At 43.7% G+C, this 12,399-nt stretch overlaps 1 protein-coding gene across 7 annotated transcripts in view; it reads right to left on the bottom strand.

Annotated features, from left to right (window-relative positions):
- The window catches only part of ryr2a (ryanodine receptor 2a (cardiac)), a 215,474-nt gene that overhangs the window by 58,527 nt on the left and 144,548 nt on the right, over positions 1-12,399 (bottom strand). For 4 of the 7 annotated variants that reach the window (XM_053684904.1, XM_053684908.1, XM_053684906.1 and 1 more), the window contains exons 42-56: positions 11,658-11,761; positions 11,165-11,300; positions 8,334-8,520; positions 8,026-8,137; positions 7,736-7,856; positions 7,357-7,526; positions 5,947-6,167; positions 5,689-5,779; positions 5,355-5,495; positions 3,577-3,740; positions 3,241-3,319; positions 3,060-3,149; positions 1,714-1,851; positions 1,232-1,309; positions 1,049-1,124 (exon numbers count right to left, since the gene is read on the bottom strand). In XM_053684904.1, coding sequence (XP_053540879.1) covers positions 1,049-1,124; positions 1,232-1,309; positions 1,714-1,851; positions 3,060-3,149; positions 3,241-3,319; positions 3,577-3,740; positions 5,355-5,495; positions 5,689-5,779; positions 5,947-6,167; positions 7,357-7,526; positions 7,736-7,856; positions 8,026-8,137; positions 8,334-8,520; positions 11,165-11,300; positions 11,658-11,761 — 1,908 coding nt within the window. The remainder of the gene's footprint in view (positions 1-1,048; positions 1,125-1,231; positions 1,310-1,713; positions 1,852-3,059; positions 3,150-3,240; positions 3,320-3,576; positions 3,741-5,354; positions 5,496-5,688; positions 5,780-5,946; positions 6,168-7,356; positions 7,527-7,735; positions 7,857-8,025; positions 8,138-8,333; positions 8,521-11,164; positions 11,301-11,657; positions 11,762-12,399) is intronic. The other 3 variants (XM_053684905.1, XM_053684907.1, XM_053684909.1) reach the window with 1 other exon arrangement.

The following is a 12,399-nucleotide window of genomic DNA, read 5'->3' as shown; positions in this document are numbered from 1 at the left end:
AAGCTCCTACATGGAAAAAAAAAAAAAAAAAAAAACAGGATCAGAGGTGGGATCATAACAAGAAAAGTGTCATGTATTTAATTAGGGATTTTCGACAAGCTAAGCTTAGCTAATGTCCGTAGAGCTAAATATGATCAAATATGATTTCAATGGCAAATGGTTGTTAGAAATTTTAGAACAAGATATTAAGAATAATCACTGACTACTGGTATTAATCCAGAGTTTGATCAGATGTGTATCCTGAGCTAAGGCAGCCCTTTACCTTCGTTACGTAGCAGTGAGGTCCTGCCTTTCATTTGATTTCATTTAGGAGAGAGGAAAAGGCACGTGAAGAGAAATCAACGTCAAATCTACTACTAAAACACTGCACACTTGGGCAATACAGGGTGTCTCAAAAGTCTCCATACATAGGGGAAATTAACACTTTTTAGCAAAATGTCTTCCAAATTTTTTTACTTGATTTATATATATATATATATATATATATATATATATATATATATATATATATACACACACACACACACACACACACACACACACACAGCACTGCCAAGCTGCCAATGTTGGGCCCTTGAGCGAGGACCTTAACCCTCTCTGCTTCAGGGGAACTGTATCATGGCTGACCCTGCGCTCTGACCCCAGCTTCCTGATGCTGGGGTATGCGAAGAAAAGAATTTCACCGTGCATATGTATATGTGACTAATAAAGACTCGTTATATAAAAATTTTCAGATAGCCTTTAAGAATGCCTTTGAGAACAGAAGAACGTATGGAAACCATTCTCATGGCTGGATCGGGAAACTGTCACAAGGTTGCGATGGACATGCAGTTACAGTACATGCATAACAGAGACGACTCCGTGTGTGTTTACAAAGAAATGGCAATCAAGCGGACGATGCCGTGTAAATAAAGTTGCTAAAAAGTGTTCATTTCGCCTATGTATGGAGACTTTTGGGACACCTGTACCCCCCCCAAAAAAATAAAAAAGGATACAGAATCTAAAACAGAGCAGATCATGTAAAGCACGGATCTCATCCGGGACGTACCTTTGGCTTCCAGTTCAAGTTTCTTCTTCTTGGCCCAAATATTATGATAGTTCTCTGCAAGCAGCTCTGCCATGGACTGCAGGTCAAAACCGACCGGACGCAGAATAAATTATATTGAGCGTAAAACGATTTCGGCATTTGATATGATTAGCACGATGCATCGCTGAACAGCGTTTCACTCACATGCAGATCCCGGGACAGGGTCACGTTGCTCATGTCCACTGGGCGAGGACTGAATCCATGAGCGCCCTCTATAGACAGCTACAGAAAACACACATAATCAAACTCTTATCCTGGTATTTCTGTCACAATAAAAAAATAACCCACTCCAATTTTTTTTAAACAGCAGCATGAACACTGAACATGACATTCATTAACAAGCAAACGTGATAGAAGGCGTTAAAGGTATAGCCCGAGATTTTTTTGGAAACTCAACGTTCAGATTCAACACGTATGGACACTACCTAGGCTAAACCGTCTATAACAGTCCGATTTTCTCTCTCTCCTGTTTAGAGAGTATTAGTTCTCAGTGGGAAGTGGATATATAACCTCTAGCCCTCCTGCCCTCCCTAAAGAGTGTGTGTTTTATCAGTGAAAATAGTGAAATTCTAGTCGATAGAAAAGGGGAGACGTGAAGCGGTGGTCGGTGTAAGCTGTGATGTAACCTGGCTGGTGAGGGAGATCCTGCGTGTACGGCTGTGTAAACTGGCCGGGTCGCTCTCTCTTGTACGTTCAATGCTCCATCCCCATGACAGCATGGTCTTCAGAGTCTCTCTGATTGGCCAACGGTATACCTCTTTATCCTGCAGGACAGGCACAAAGACAGAGGCATTAACAGACAAAGAAGAATATTAATAACGTGCTCATGCGATGAGGTAAATACGGCTGTATTTCCATTTATCAGATGGACAATGAATGTATTGTGTCATGTTTCCAGTATTATATAATATTAGAGCTTATTTAAGGCTTGATGGCATGGGGATGTACTCTAATTTACGTGATTACTGACATTTTAACAGTCTAAAAATGAATTTAAAAAAAAAATAAAAATTTTTGCTAAACATAAACACCGTCTATAATCTCGGACCTCTCAGTAGTGTAATTCTGCAATAACTAAACCCTGCTATAGACAAGGCACATCCTTTCCCCATCCGAATCGGCTAGTCCTTTACAAATGACATCATCACCATCATCGCTGCAGGTTGTTGTTTTCACACAGACAAGTTCCTTATAAACCAGGGCTCAACTGTGTATTGAAAATAATAAGTATACACCGATCAGCCATAACATTGAAACCACTGCCAGGTGACGTGAAGGCTAGCCCATCTAGTCCGATCGCACAGAAGAGCTACTGCACAAATCGCTGAAAAAGTTAATGCTGCTTATGATAGAAAGGAACACACAGTGCATCGCAGCTTGCTGCGTATGGGGCTACGTAGTTGCAGACCGGTCAGAGTGGTCATGCTGACCACAGTCCACCACTGAAAGCACCTACAGCAGGCACGTGAGCATCAGAACCCTGGAGCAGTGCAAGAAGGTGGCCTGGTTTGATGAATCACGTTTTCTTTTACATCATGTGGACGGCCGGATGTGTGTGTGCGTGTGTGCGTGGTTTATCTGGGGAAGAGATGGCACCAGGATGCACTATGGGAAGAAGGCAAGCCGGCGGAGGAAGTGTGACGCTCTGGGCGATGTTCTGCTGGGAAACCTTGCGTCCTGGCATTCATGTAGATGTTACTTTGACACGCTGCACTTACCTAAACATTGTTACAGACCGAGTACACCCCTTCATGGCAACGCTATTCCCTAATGGCAGTGGGCTCTTTCAGCAGGAAAGAGCCCTGCGCCCTGCAAAAACTGTTCAGGAATGGTTTGAGGAACAAGGTGTTGACTCGACCTTCAAATTATCCAGATATCAATCCGATCGAGAATCTGTGGACGCGCTGGACAAACAAATCCGATTCATGGAGGCCCCACTTCGCAACTTACAGGACTTAAAAGGAGGCTTTACCTTCTCGGACAGTCCCTTGTAAGCCTTTAGCAGGGGATGAACTTTGGAGGCCTCACACAATTGCTCACCATGTACCCATCCATTAGCAACCTAAAGAAAGTCAGAGAGTAAAGACAGATTAATATCTCTAGATTCATCGAGCTCTTGGAGCAGATGGTGTTAAAGCCCTACGCCTCGTTACCTTCTCCATGGACCATTTCTCGTGCGAGTGCTCGGCATACTTATTGATGAAGTGATCCAGCTTCTCGGGAACGTTCACGCTGAGGAAACAGAATAAAGTTTTGATCGACAGAAAATAAATACTTTTGTTATGACTCTCTCTCTCTCTCTCTCTCTCTCTCTCTTTATATATATGTATATATATTTGTATAAAGAAAGTGAAAGCTAGAGTTCCCTGACCAGCGTTATTCAAATGAATTCATATTCACGTCAGGGGTTTGAGGTATTACATTTTAGATGACAACATAAAGCTTTACGTCTATATTGAATCCGTAGCGCGTGAGAAAGTGTCACTGACTTGCTGGTGTCGACGGGCTGAGGATTAAAGTTGCCCTCTGCATCCATGGACGACTGTTTCTCCATCATCGCCACATAGTTGGACTCCATGTAGTCTGGAGGCAGAGCGCCGGCCACAGCACTCAGACATGGCAGAGCTAGCTTAAACAGCTCAGCATCATATTTCTGCAGATACACCAGAAATCCAGATATAAAATTGAAATGTTAAATTTATCCCTATTGGGAAAGCCAGAGCCGATGAGGATGGTGTCAAGGAAAAACCCCCAGAAATGACAAGTGGAAGAAACCTTGAGAGGAAACAGACTCGAAAGAAAACCCATCCTCTTTGGGATAATTTACCTAGCTAGTAAGCAATGATGAAAATCACTAGTTAATAATGCTAATGCAGTCTGAACAGTTGAACTGCAATGGAAAATTCCGTTTGCGATATACTACAGTATACATATACACCTAAACTGTACATATACCTATACAACACAGACAAGATCTTGTCTTTTCTGACATCAGGGTTTTTTTACACACCGAAAAATTAGACGCAACCACAGCTAATGTGACACTATATCACTCAGTAAACCTGCATGTACACGCTCAAAATGCAACCCATGTTTTCTGCTTCGGTTCGTCATGGCTTCATGTTGTTCAAAAACATACGTGGTGGACGAAAACTAATGCACAGTATAAACAACAGAACATGAATACAAACTGGATTTCCTCTGGTAGTTTGATGAGGGTAGAAAAAAAAAAGATCCCATTGTATAAGCCAAGTGTCTCTCTTTATACACTCGGCAAAAAAAGAAACGTAGATTTTTCAGGAGACTGTGTTTAAACAAAATTTCAGGATTTTAAAATCCAAATAAGCTGTACAGATGTTTACTGGAAAGGGTTTAAACGATGTTTTCATGCTTGTTCAATGAACCTTAAACGATTACTGCACATGCAGCTGTGGAACAGTCCTTAAGACACGAACAGTTTACAGGCGCTAGGTGATTAACGTCACAGTTACAGTAAGTTAGGACACTAAAGAGACCTTTCTACTGACTCTGAAAAACACCAGAAGAAAGAAGTCTAGGGTTCCTGCTCACCTGCGTGAACATGCCATAGACCTCCTACAGGGAGGCATGAGGACTGCAGATGTGTCCAGAGCAATAAACTGTAATGTCTGTAATGTAAGACGTCTAAGACGGTGCTACAGGGAGACGGGGGGACAGCTGATCGTCCTTGCAGTGGAAAATTATTACACGTAACCGTGTGTCCCTCAGACGTGATCGAGAACTTGTAAACGCCTCGGTGGAAGAGTGGAGGAACATCTCACAGCAAGAACTGACCGATCTGGTGCAGTCCATGAGGATGAGATGCACTGTAGTACTTAAACCAGCTGGAGGACGCCGGATACTGACTGTTACTTTTAATATTGACCCCCCGCCCCTTTGTTCAGGGACTCATTACTCCATTTCTGTTCATCTATGAAAGTTGTCCAGTTTGTGTCTCAGTTGTGGAAGCTTTTTATGTTAATACGCATATTTACACATTAAGAAATCTGCTGGAAATAAAAAACAGTTCAACGCGAAAGGACGTTTCTTTTTTTTGTTGTTCCTGCATTAAATACCGAATAATCACATCTCATCATAATTTGACACAATTTGATATATACAGCCAGGTCCATAAGTATTTGGACAGCGACACATCTCGATTGCTTATATGCGGACCGTGTCTCTGCCCAAATAAGTATGGACCTGACTGTAAATACAGTAGGGTTCAGTTTGCCTGGATTTCTGATACCTTTCTGGCCAACGCATCGAAGATTCCCCAGAAGAGTTTTCGGGTGAGGTGTAGCTCCTCGTCAGACGCTGCGCCGAAGCTTCCCCACCCCCCTGACAGACAGTAGTACTTCCAGCATCGCTCGTAGTGATTGGTCAACAGCTGGGAACGAGACACAAGCAACAAACTCAGCTCACAGTTCAACTATATTTGAGGAAGAGAAAAAAACCTGAGTTGCCCGAGTTAAACTCTTCCTTTACAACAATGTCACCCATAATTACTAATATCATTAACACTGATATAAACTATTATATTTTATAACGAACACAGTCTAATGAAGCTCGGGTAATCTGACCTTCAGAGGCATTTTGGTGTGTTCGTTCAGCAGAGGAACATCGAACACCAGACGCCTCAGCAGATGTTGCATCATAGATGGCCTCAGTTTCCTAAACACATACACACACACACACACACACACTACATTATTAATTACATTCATTAATATAAATGAATATGTTTATGTGAGAAAAGGGACTTAAGATACTTAATAAATACTGGCAAATTGGAATGAATCAAAACAAGCACACACACACACACACACACACACACGCACCCACACACAGCGAGCAGGCACTCTTCGATGGCGTCTCTCTGGGCTTTGGTGAGGCAGCAGCCCTTGGACAGGCGGTACACTGTGTGGAGGAGCGAGTCGATGAGCGAGGCGAACGGCTCTGTGCCCGCAAACAGAGGCGCACACTTCGTCAGCAAGGGTAGAACGGCAGTGCACAGGTAACGGTTCAGAGCCAGCGCCATGTCTGTGGCACTCAGAGCAGCCTGAAGGTCAGACAGAAAAAATACATCGGAGTAAAAAAAAAAAAAAAAGGGGTGTAATGAGTACAGAAATAGCAACAGGGTGTAACATGTAGACACGCATGCGGAGTACACAAATAAATTCTAAGAATATGAACACCTTTAAGACAGTACTATAAAATATTTCACTCTCTGAACGCAGTCCGGTGATGCTTCGGATAAAAGTAGTTCTAGCTGCGCTTTCAATCCTGATTACTTAAACCATCCAAAATATAGATGTCTCACAGATCAACGAGTGGTTTCGGAACCTGCACAGTTTATATTTCACGTCAACAAGAATCTGTTTTACAAGTGTGCAACGTCGTGTTTATACCTCAGGGAGACACATGCTTAAATGCTACATTTACTGTTGTATGAACTCATAAACCTATGGAAGACACAGAGCGCTGTCAATGAACAGCGCTCACGTATGCTAATGAGTCGCATTTTCAATTGTAAAATCATCAGTATTATTTTTACTCTCGCTTTGGATGACCAAATTGAGGGTCCAGGACTTGATACCGCTCTACTCTCTAGTAGAGGTTATGACAATATTAAAATGCACTCTTCCACTTCTACTTTCTTTTCCTTTAAGGTGGAATTTGATACGAGATTGTCGATATTTTTGTCTTAATGATTGTGAGGATTCTAAATCATGCATCACAGTCATCTATTTGCACTGACTGCATTTGTGTTATTCGTGTCGGAGGACCGGCTCTGTGTAATCCTGAATCCCGATCCCGAATCTTCCAAAGTTACATTTACGGCATCTGGCAGACACCTTTATCCAGAGCGACTTATCTCATTTATACAGCTGAGCAGTCGAGGGTTAAGGCAGTGGTTTTCAAAGTGGGGGCCCAAATTTGCTGTGAGAAATAAATTCTCACTCTCAGACGACCACAAACGCACACACAATCAATTCCTAATGTAATGTAATGTAAAGATGTAATTATTAATCAAAAAAAACGGGGGATATATTCAGAAAGCTGTATTTTTAATGTGTTTTAGAGACATCTTGTGAAAGGGGGGCCTCCGTCAAATGTTAATGCCATTTGGGGGGCCTTGCCCTGGAAAAGTGTGGGAACCCCTGGGTTAAGGGACTTATGGCCCTTCAATCCAGTCCAATGTCTTAACCACTGGGCTACCGCCACCCCTCAAAGTTCATCTGACTAACCGTATCCAACGAGGCAGCAGCTCTCAGATCAGGCAGGAAGCCGACCTCCAGAAGATGGAGCAGGAAGTTCTGGTCCTCGATTCCGTAAACACGGTCCAGAAAAAGAACCATGGCTGCTTTGTGGTCCGGACAAAACCCAGCTGACATGTCTGGCTCCACCACGGAACCGTCTGAGTGAAGAATGGGACAGAAAGATCTGCTACTTTTTGCCAGTACAGTGCGTATGTGTGTGTGGGTGAGTGTGTGTGTTTGTCTGCGTGTGTGTGTTATTACATCTAACTACGTTCCTGTTAACGTTAACTACCTTGACCTTAAAGTGTATGTTACTTATGGCCCAAGTGTGTGTGTGTGTGTGTGTGTGTGTGTGTGTGTGTGTTACCTTTCGCGAGTGTGGGCATGTGGAAGGGGAGGCTAATCACCCCCTCCAGGTCCTCAATAGGGATGAGAGAGCGAAGGATGGCCCGGATACGAATCGCCTCCCCTTTACCAGCATGGATCAGCTGCATAAGAGGAGAATCATTTTATAAATCCTGTGTGTGTGTCTCATGCAGATATTTTCCAAACATTACCAACAAAACACATTAAAATCTGGTTTAGTTAATAACTAGCTTTTTTGTTCTGTGTGTGTGTGTGTGTGTGTGTGTGTGTGTGTGTGTGTTTCAGACTCACGTGCATCTCTGGAGCACAGCGGCCCAATAGATCGATCAGAGCGGCATAGAAGGTCATGATGGCATTACCCATGTGTATAGTGTCATCCTCCTCATCCTCCATCATATCACTACTGTACAGTACACACACACACACACACACACACACACCCTTGTAATGAACGAATTATAAACCACAAATGATCTTTTATCTCTAGTAATGGTGTTGAACTATGCATCTGCCTCTCTGTGTGTTTGTGTGTGTGTGTGTGTGTGAGAGAGAGAGAGAGAGAGAGAGAGAGAGAGAGAGAGAGAGAGAGCAGCCCATACAGTGTCTTGCTGTCCTCTGATGTAGGTGAGGGTCCGTCTCTGCTCGGATCTTCAGATATTTTAATAGCGTCCTCCATCGCTGCCAGCAATCCATTCCCACCTTCACCACGCAGGGCGGGGCCAAAACACTCCGGCCGGCGAATCAGAAGCCGCACCACTACATTAGCATTCTCTTCCACACTCTCACCTACAGGGGGGCGCAGAGAGAGAGAGAGAGAGAGAGAGAGAGAGAGAGAGAGGAAGGGAGAGAGAGAGAGAGAAAGAGAGAGGGAGGGAGAGAGAGAGAGAGAGAGAGAGAGGGAGGGAGAGAGAGAGAGAGAGAGAAAGAGAGAGGAAGAGAGAGGGAGAGAAAGAGAGAGAGAAAGAGAGAGGGAGGGAGAGAGAGAGAGAGAGAGAGAGAGAGAAAGAGAGAGGAAGAGAGAGAGAGAGAGAAAGAGAGAGGAAGAGAGAGTGAGAGAACGAGAGAGAGAGAGAGAGAGAGAGAGAGAGAGAGAGAGAGAGAAAGAGAGAGGAAGAGAGAGAGAGAGAAAGAGAGAGGGAGGGAGAGAGAGAGAGAGAGAGAGAGAGAGAGAGAGAGGAAGAGAGAGAGAGAGAGAAAGAGAGAGGAAGAGAGAGTGAGAGAACGAGAGAGAGAGAGAGAGAGAGAGAGAGAAAGAGAGAGGGAGGGAGAGAGAGAGAGAGAGAGAGAGAGAGAGAGAAAGAGAGAGAGAGAGAGAGAGAGAGAGAAAGAGAGAGGGAGGGAGAGAGAGAGAGAGAGAGAGAGAGAGAGAGAGAGAGAGAGAAAGAGAGAGGGAGGGAGAGAGAGAGAAAGAGAGAGGGAGGGAGAGAGAGAGAGAGAGAGAGAGAGAGAGAAAGAGAGAGGAAGAGAGAGAGAGAGAAAGAGAGAGGGAGGGAGAGAGAGAGAGAGAGAGAGAGAGGAAGAGAGAGAGAGAGAAAGAGAGAGGGAGGGAGAGAGAGAGAGAGAGGGAGGGAGGGAGAGAGAGAGAGAGAAAGAGAGAGAAATAGAGAGAGTGAGAGTTAGCAGTCAGCCAACTGACAGACAGAAAAAAAAAAGACTAAGTAGAGACAAGAATAAGAGAATAGGTAAAAAAAAGAAATCCAGAAGAGACAGATTGAAGCAGGAAGAGGTATAGCTAATAAACTGCAGCTCAATGGACATGGGTGAAAGAAAAAAAAGATCAAAAATAGCAAACAAACACACAAACACAGACAAATAACACATGATGTTTGATGTTAGAATCGCATTTCTCCTCTTTATAATAATTGGCTTTATATTAAACAACGTATTTATGATAAAGTCAAACAAGGTACAAGATGTTAACAATCATGAAATTCATGAGAAGTAGTCTTAACATGCCCAAGAACTATGTATAATCCATCCATCCATCCATCCATCCATCCATCTTCTACCGCTTACTCCTTCGTCTGGGTCGCGGGGAAACCTGGAGCCTATCCCAGGGAGCATTGGGCACAAGGCGGGGTACACCCTGGACAGGGTGCCAATCCATCGCAGGGCACAATCACATACACACTCACACACACTTTCATACACTACGGACACTTTGGACACGCCAATCAGCCTACCATGCATGTCTTTGGACTGGGGGAGGAAACCGGAGTACCCGGAGGAAACCCCCGCAGCACGGGGAGAACATGCAAACTCCGCTATGTATAATCCAGGTTTTTAATCTGGATTTAAAAATAAATAAATAAATAAATTCCAAAGCCAATATTCCTAATGCACTATTGAGTTTATGGACATGTGAGACAAATCCCTCCTGCCTGCTGAGCTGTGAGTGATCCTTCAGATTAACAGTAGGTCTGGATCGGCTGAGTGAAGTGCTCGTGACGGGATATACTCCTTCAGGAGTTCAGCAAGATATCCCAGAGCAGAGCTAAATGCTAATAGCATTTGAGATTTAAATGCTATTAGCTGGACTTTGTAGTCAATATGAAATTCAGCAGGCATCCACTGCTGCGCGAACGTGACGGGGTTGACGTGCTTAGCAGCGTCGTAGTCGTGCAGCTTGTATTGCAGCATATATGGCTGTTTTCATGGCAAAACAACGGACTTACAAAAAAAATGACGCGTTGCGTAAATACCATAAAAATAAAGCCGAGCGAAAGGAAAATACGGCGGTTGAGATTATACGAGATGTTTTACATTTACATACGATAAAAATCACAAAACATTTTCTGGAAAAATCTTTATAAACAAGTCCTTAAGTCAGCTTACTACATAACAATGTTGTCTACTTGCATTAAAAGCAGAACAGTCCAATAAAATACGCTTCATGGAAAGCGAGGACTTGCAGAACTGGGCACGTAGACATTACAGCACAGTCAAATTCTTTTCTTCGCATATCCCAGCATGCCAGGAAGTTGGGGTCAGAGCGCAGGGTCAGCCATGATACGGCGCCCCTGGAGCAGAGAGGGTTAAGGGCCTTGCTCAACAGTGGCAGCTTGGCAGCGCCAGAGCTTGATCCCCTGGCCTTCCAATCAGTAACCCGGAGCCTTAACCACTAAGCCACCACCGCCCCAATAGAGTCAGGTATTCGCCTTTTAGCATTGCTCCATTGCTTGAGGGCAAGATTTGGAGTCCGTGAAGATGATCAGATTCTTTTGTTGTGCTGTTTACCTGCTCAGACTTTCTTGTCTTGATGAGGGGCGTGGCCTGCTGCGTTCTGAACTTGCGGAAACTTTACTTAAACAGGCAGCAGAGCCTTACAGTAGTCTAATCCAGAGGTTATACGAGCAGGTACCGATATGGTTTGCATATTTTGAGTACATCTAGTGTTAGAAGAGGACTTCTTCATGAATGTGACACTCACCGTTACAGAACACAGCGAAGCGGAGGAAGTCGAGGTACCGCTCTCCCTCCACAGGGTTCCATCCAATATCAGGATAACCCTTAGACACTAACATCACACAGCTCTGCAGCCCACAGCCTGCTAGATACTGCACCACCTGCACACACACACACACACATTGTATTTTTTGTACAGCCATTAATGCTAAATGGTCATGTTGAGATTTTGGTAAACCTGTTTTAATATATATCTATATATATATATATATATATCTTTTTAAGTTACTTGTATCTCATGGACATAAATGAAATAACCAATGAGGCCATAGTTGTTGTTTTTTTTTTACACCAAAATGACTGCTAATTATTCTGGTGAGCACTACAGCTTTACTTTACTTCAGGTACATATCAACTAAAGAAAATAAATCACTCAGACATAATTACTCAGTTGGTACTCAGAGAGGAGTGAGAAAGTGGAGAAACAGAGAAAAAAGCAAGCGTGCTTGTTTTCGGACCTTCTCCAGGTCCGGTTCCCTGAGGGCCAGCGCCAGTTCGTTATTGTCCATCACAGAAGCGGCGGCTACGTCCAGCGGCGTGGAGCCGCGCATTGAAGGAGATGCTGCAGAGGATACATATGAGCATTACTGTACAGTGTAGATTTACACCCATGTATACACGAAAACAAACACACCTTTCCAACGGGCTGGAACGTCTTCGTCAGGGTGGGGTGGAGTGGAGTGCTGATTCTATGAGCCTGATATCACAAAAATCTTTCAATGTGTAGACTACACAAGTGGGTAGAGCGGTCCTTTTAAACAGTTTCAGTGCTAATCACTGAACCGTGTTGCTTCACTGGTTCGTCAGGAACCCAGAGTCACGATACTTCTTTCTGTTTAAATAGTGCGCTGTGGTGGGGGTGCGGATTTTACACGCTGGCACTTGATTCCACAAACAGAATACATGTAACCGCCCCTCCTCCTACAAACCACGCTCGGTTAATATTTTTCTTTCTTTTTTTACTTTTTTATACGCATGTACTGCGATGATACACTCGGCTGGAGAAACTGATTTCGTGCAATAGCCCTTTACTGTCATTTGTAACTGTGCACAATCTATTCCCACGCTCGGTTTGCTCAGATGAGCGCGCATAAGTAGATAAGGGAAAAAGATAAATGCCACGATTAAAAAGCAGTGGAGTGGATTGGAAGAGTAACAAAAGCTTTCCTGAGTACAACAGCAAAAACAAACCAAATAAGG

The sequence above is a fragment of the Ictalurus punctatus genome, chromosome 13 (assembly GCF_001660625.3).
Source record: "Ictalurus punctatus breed USDA103 chromosome 13, Coco_2.0, whole genome shotgun sequence".
Lineage (NCBI taxonomy): Eukaryota > Metazoa > Chordata > Actinopteri > Siluriformes > Ictaluridae > Ictalurus > Ictalurus punctatus.
This window is presented reverse-complemented; position numbering and strand designations above follow the sequence as displayed.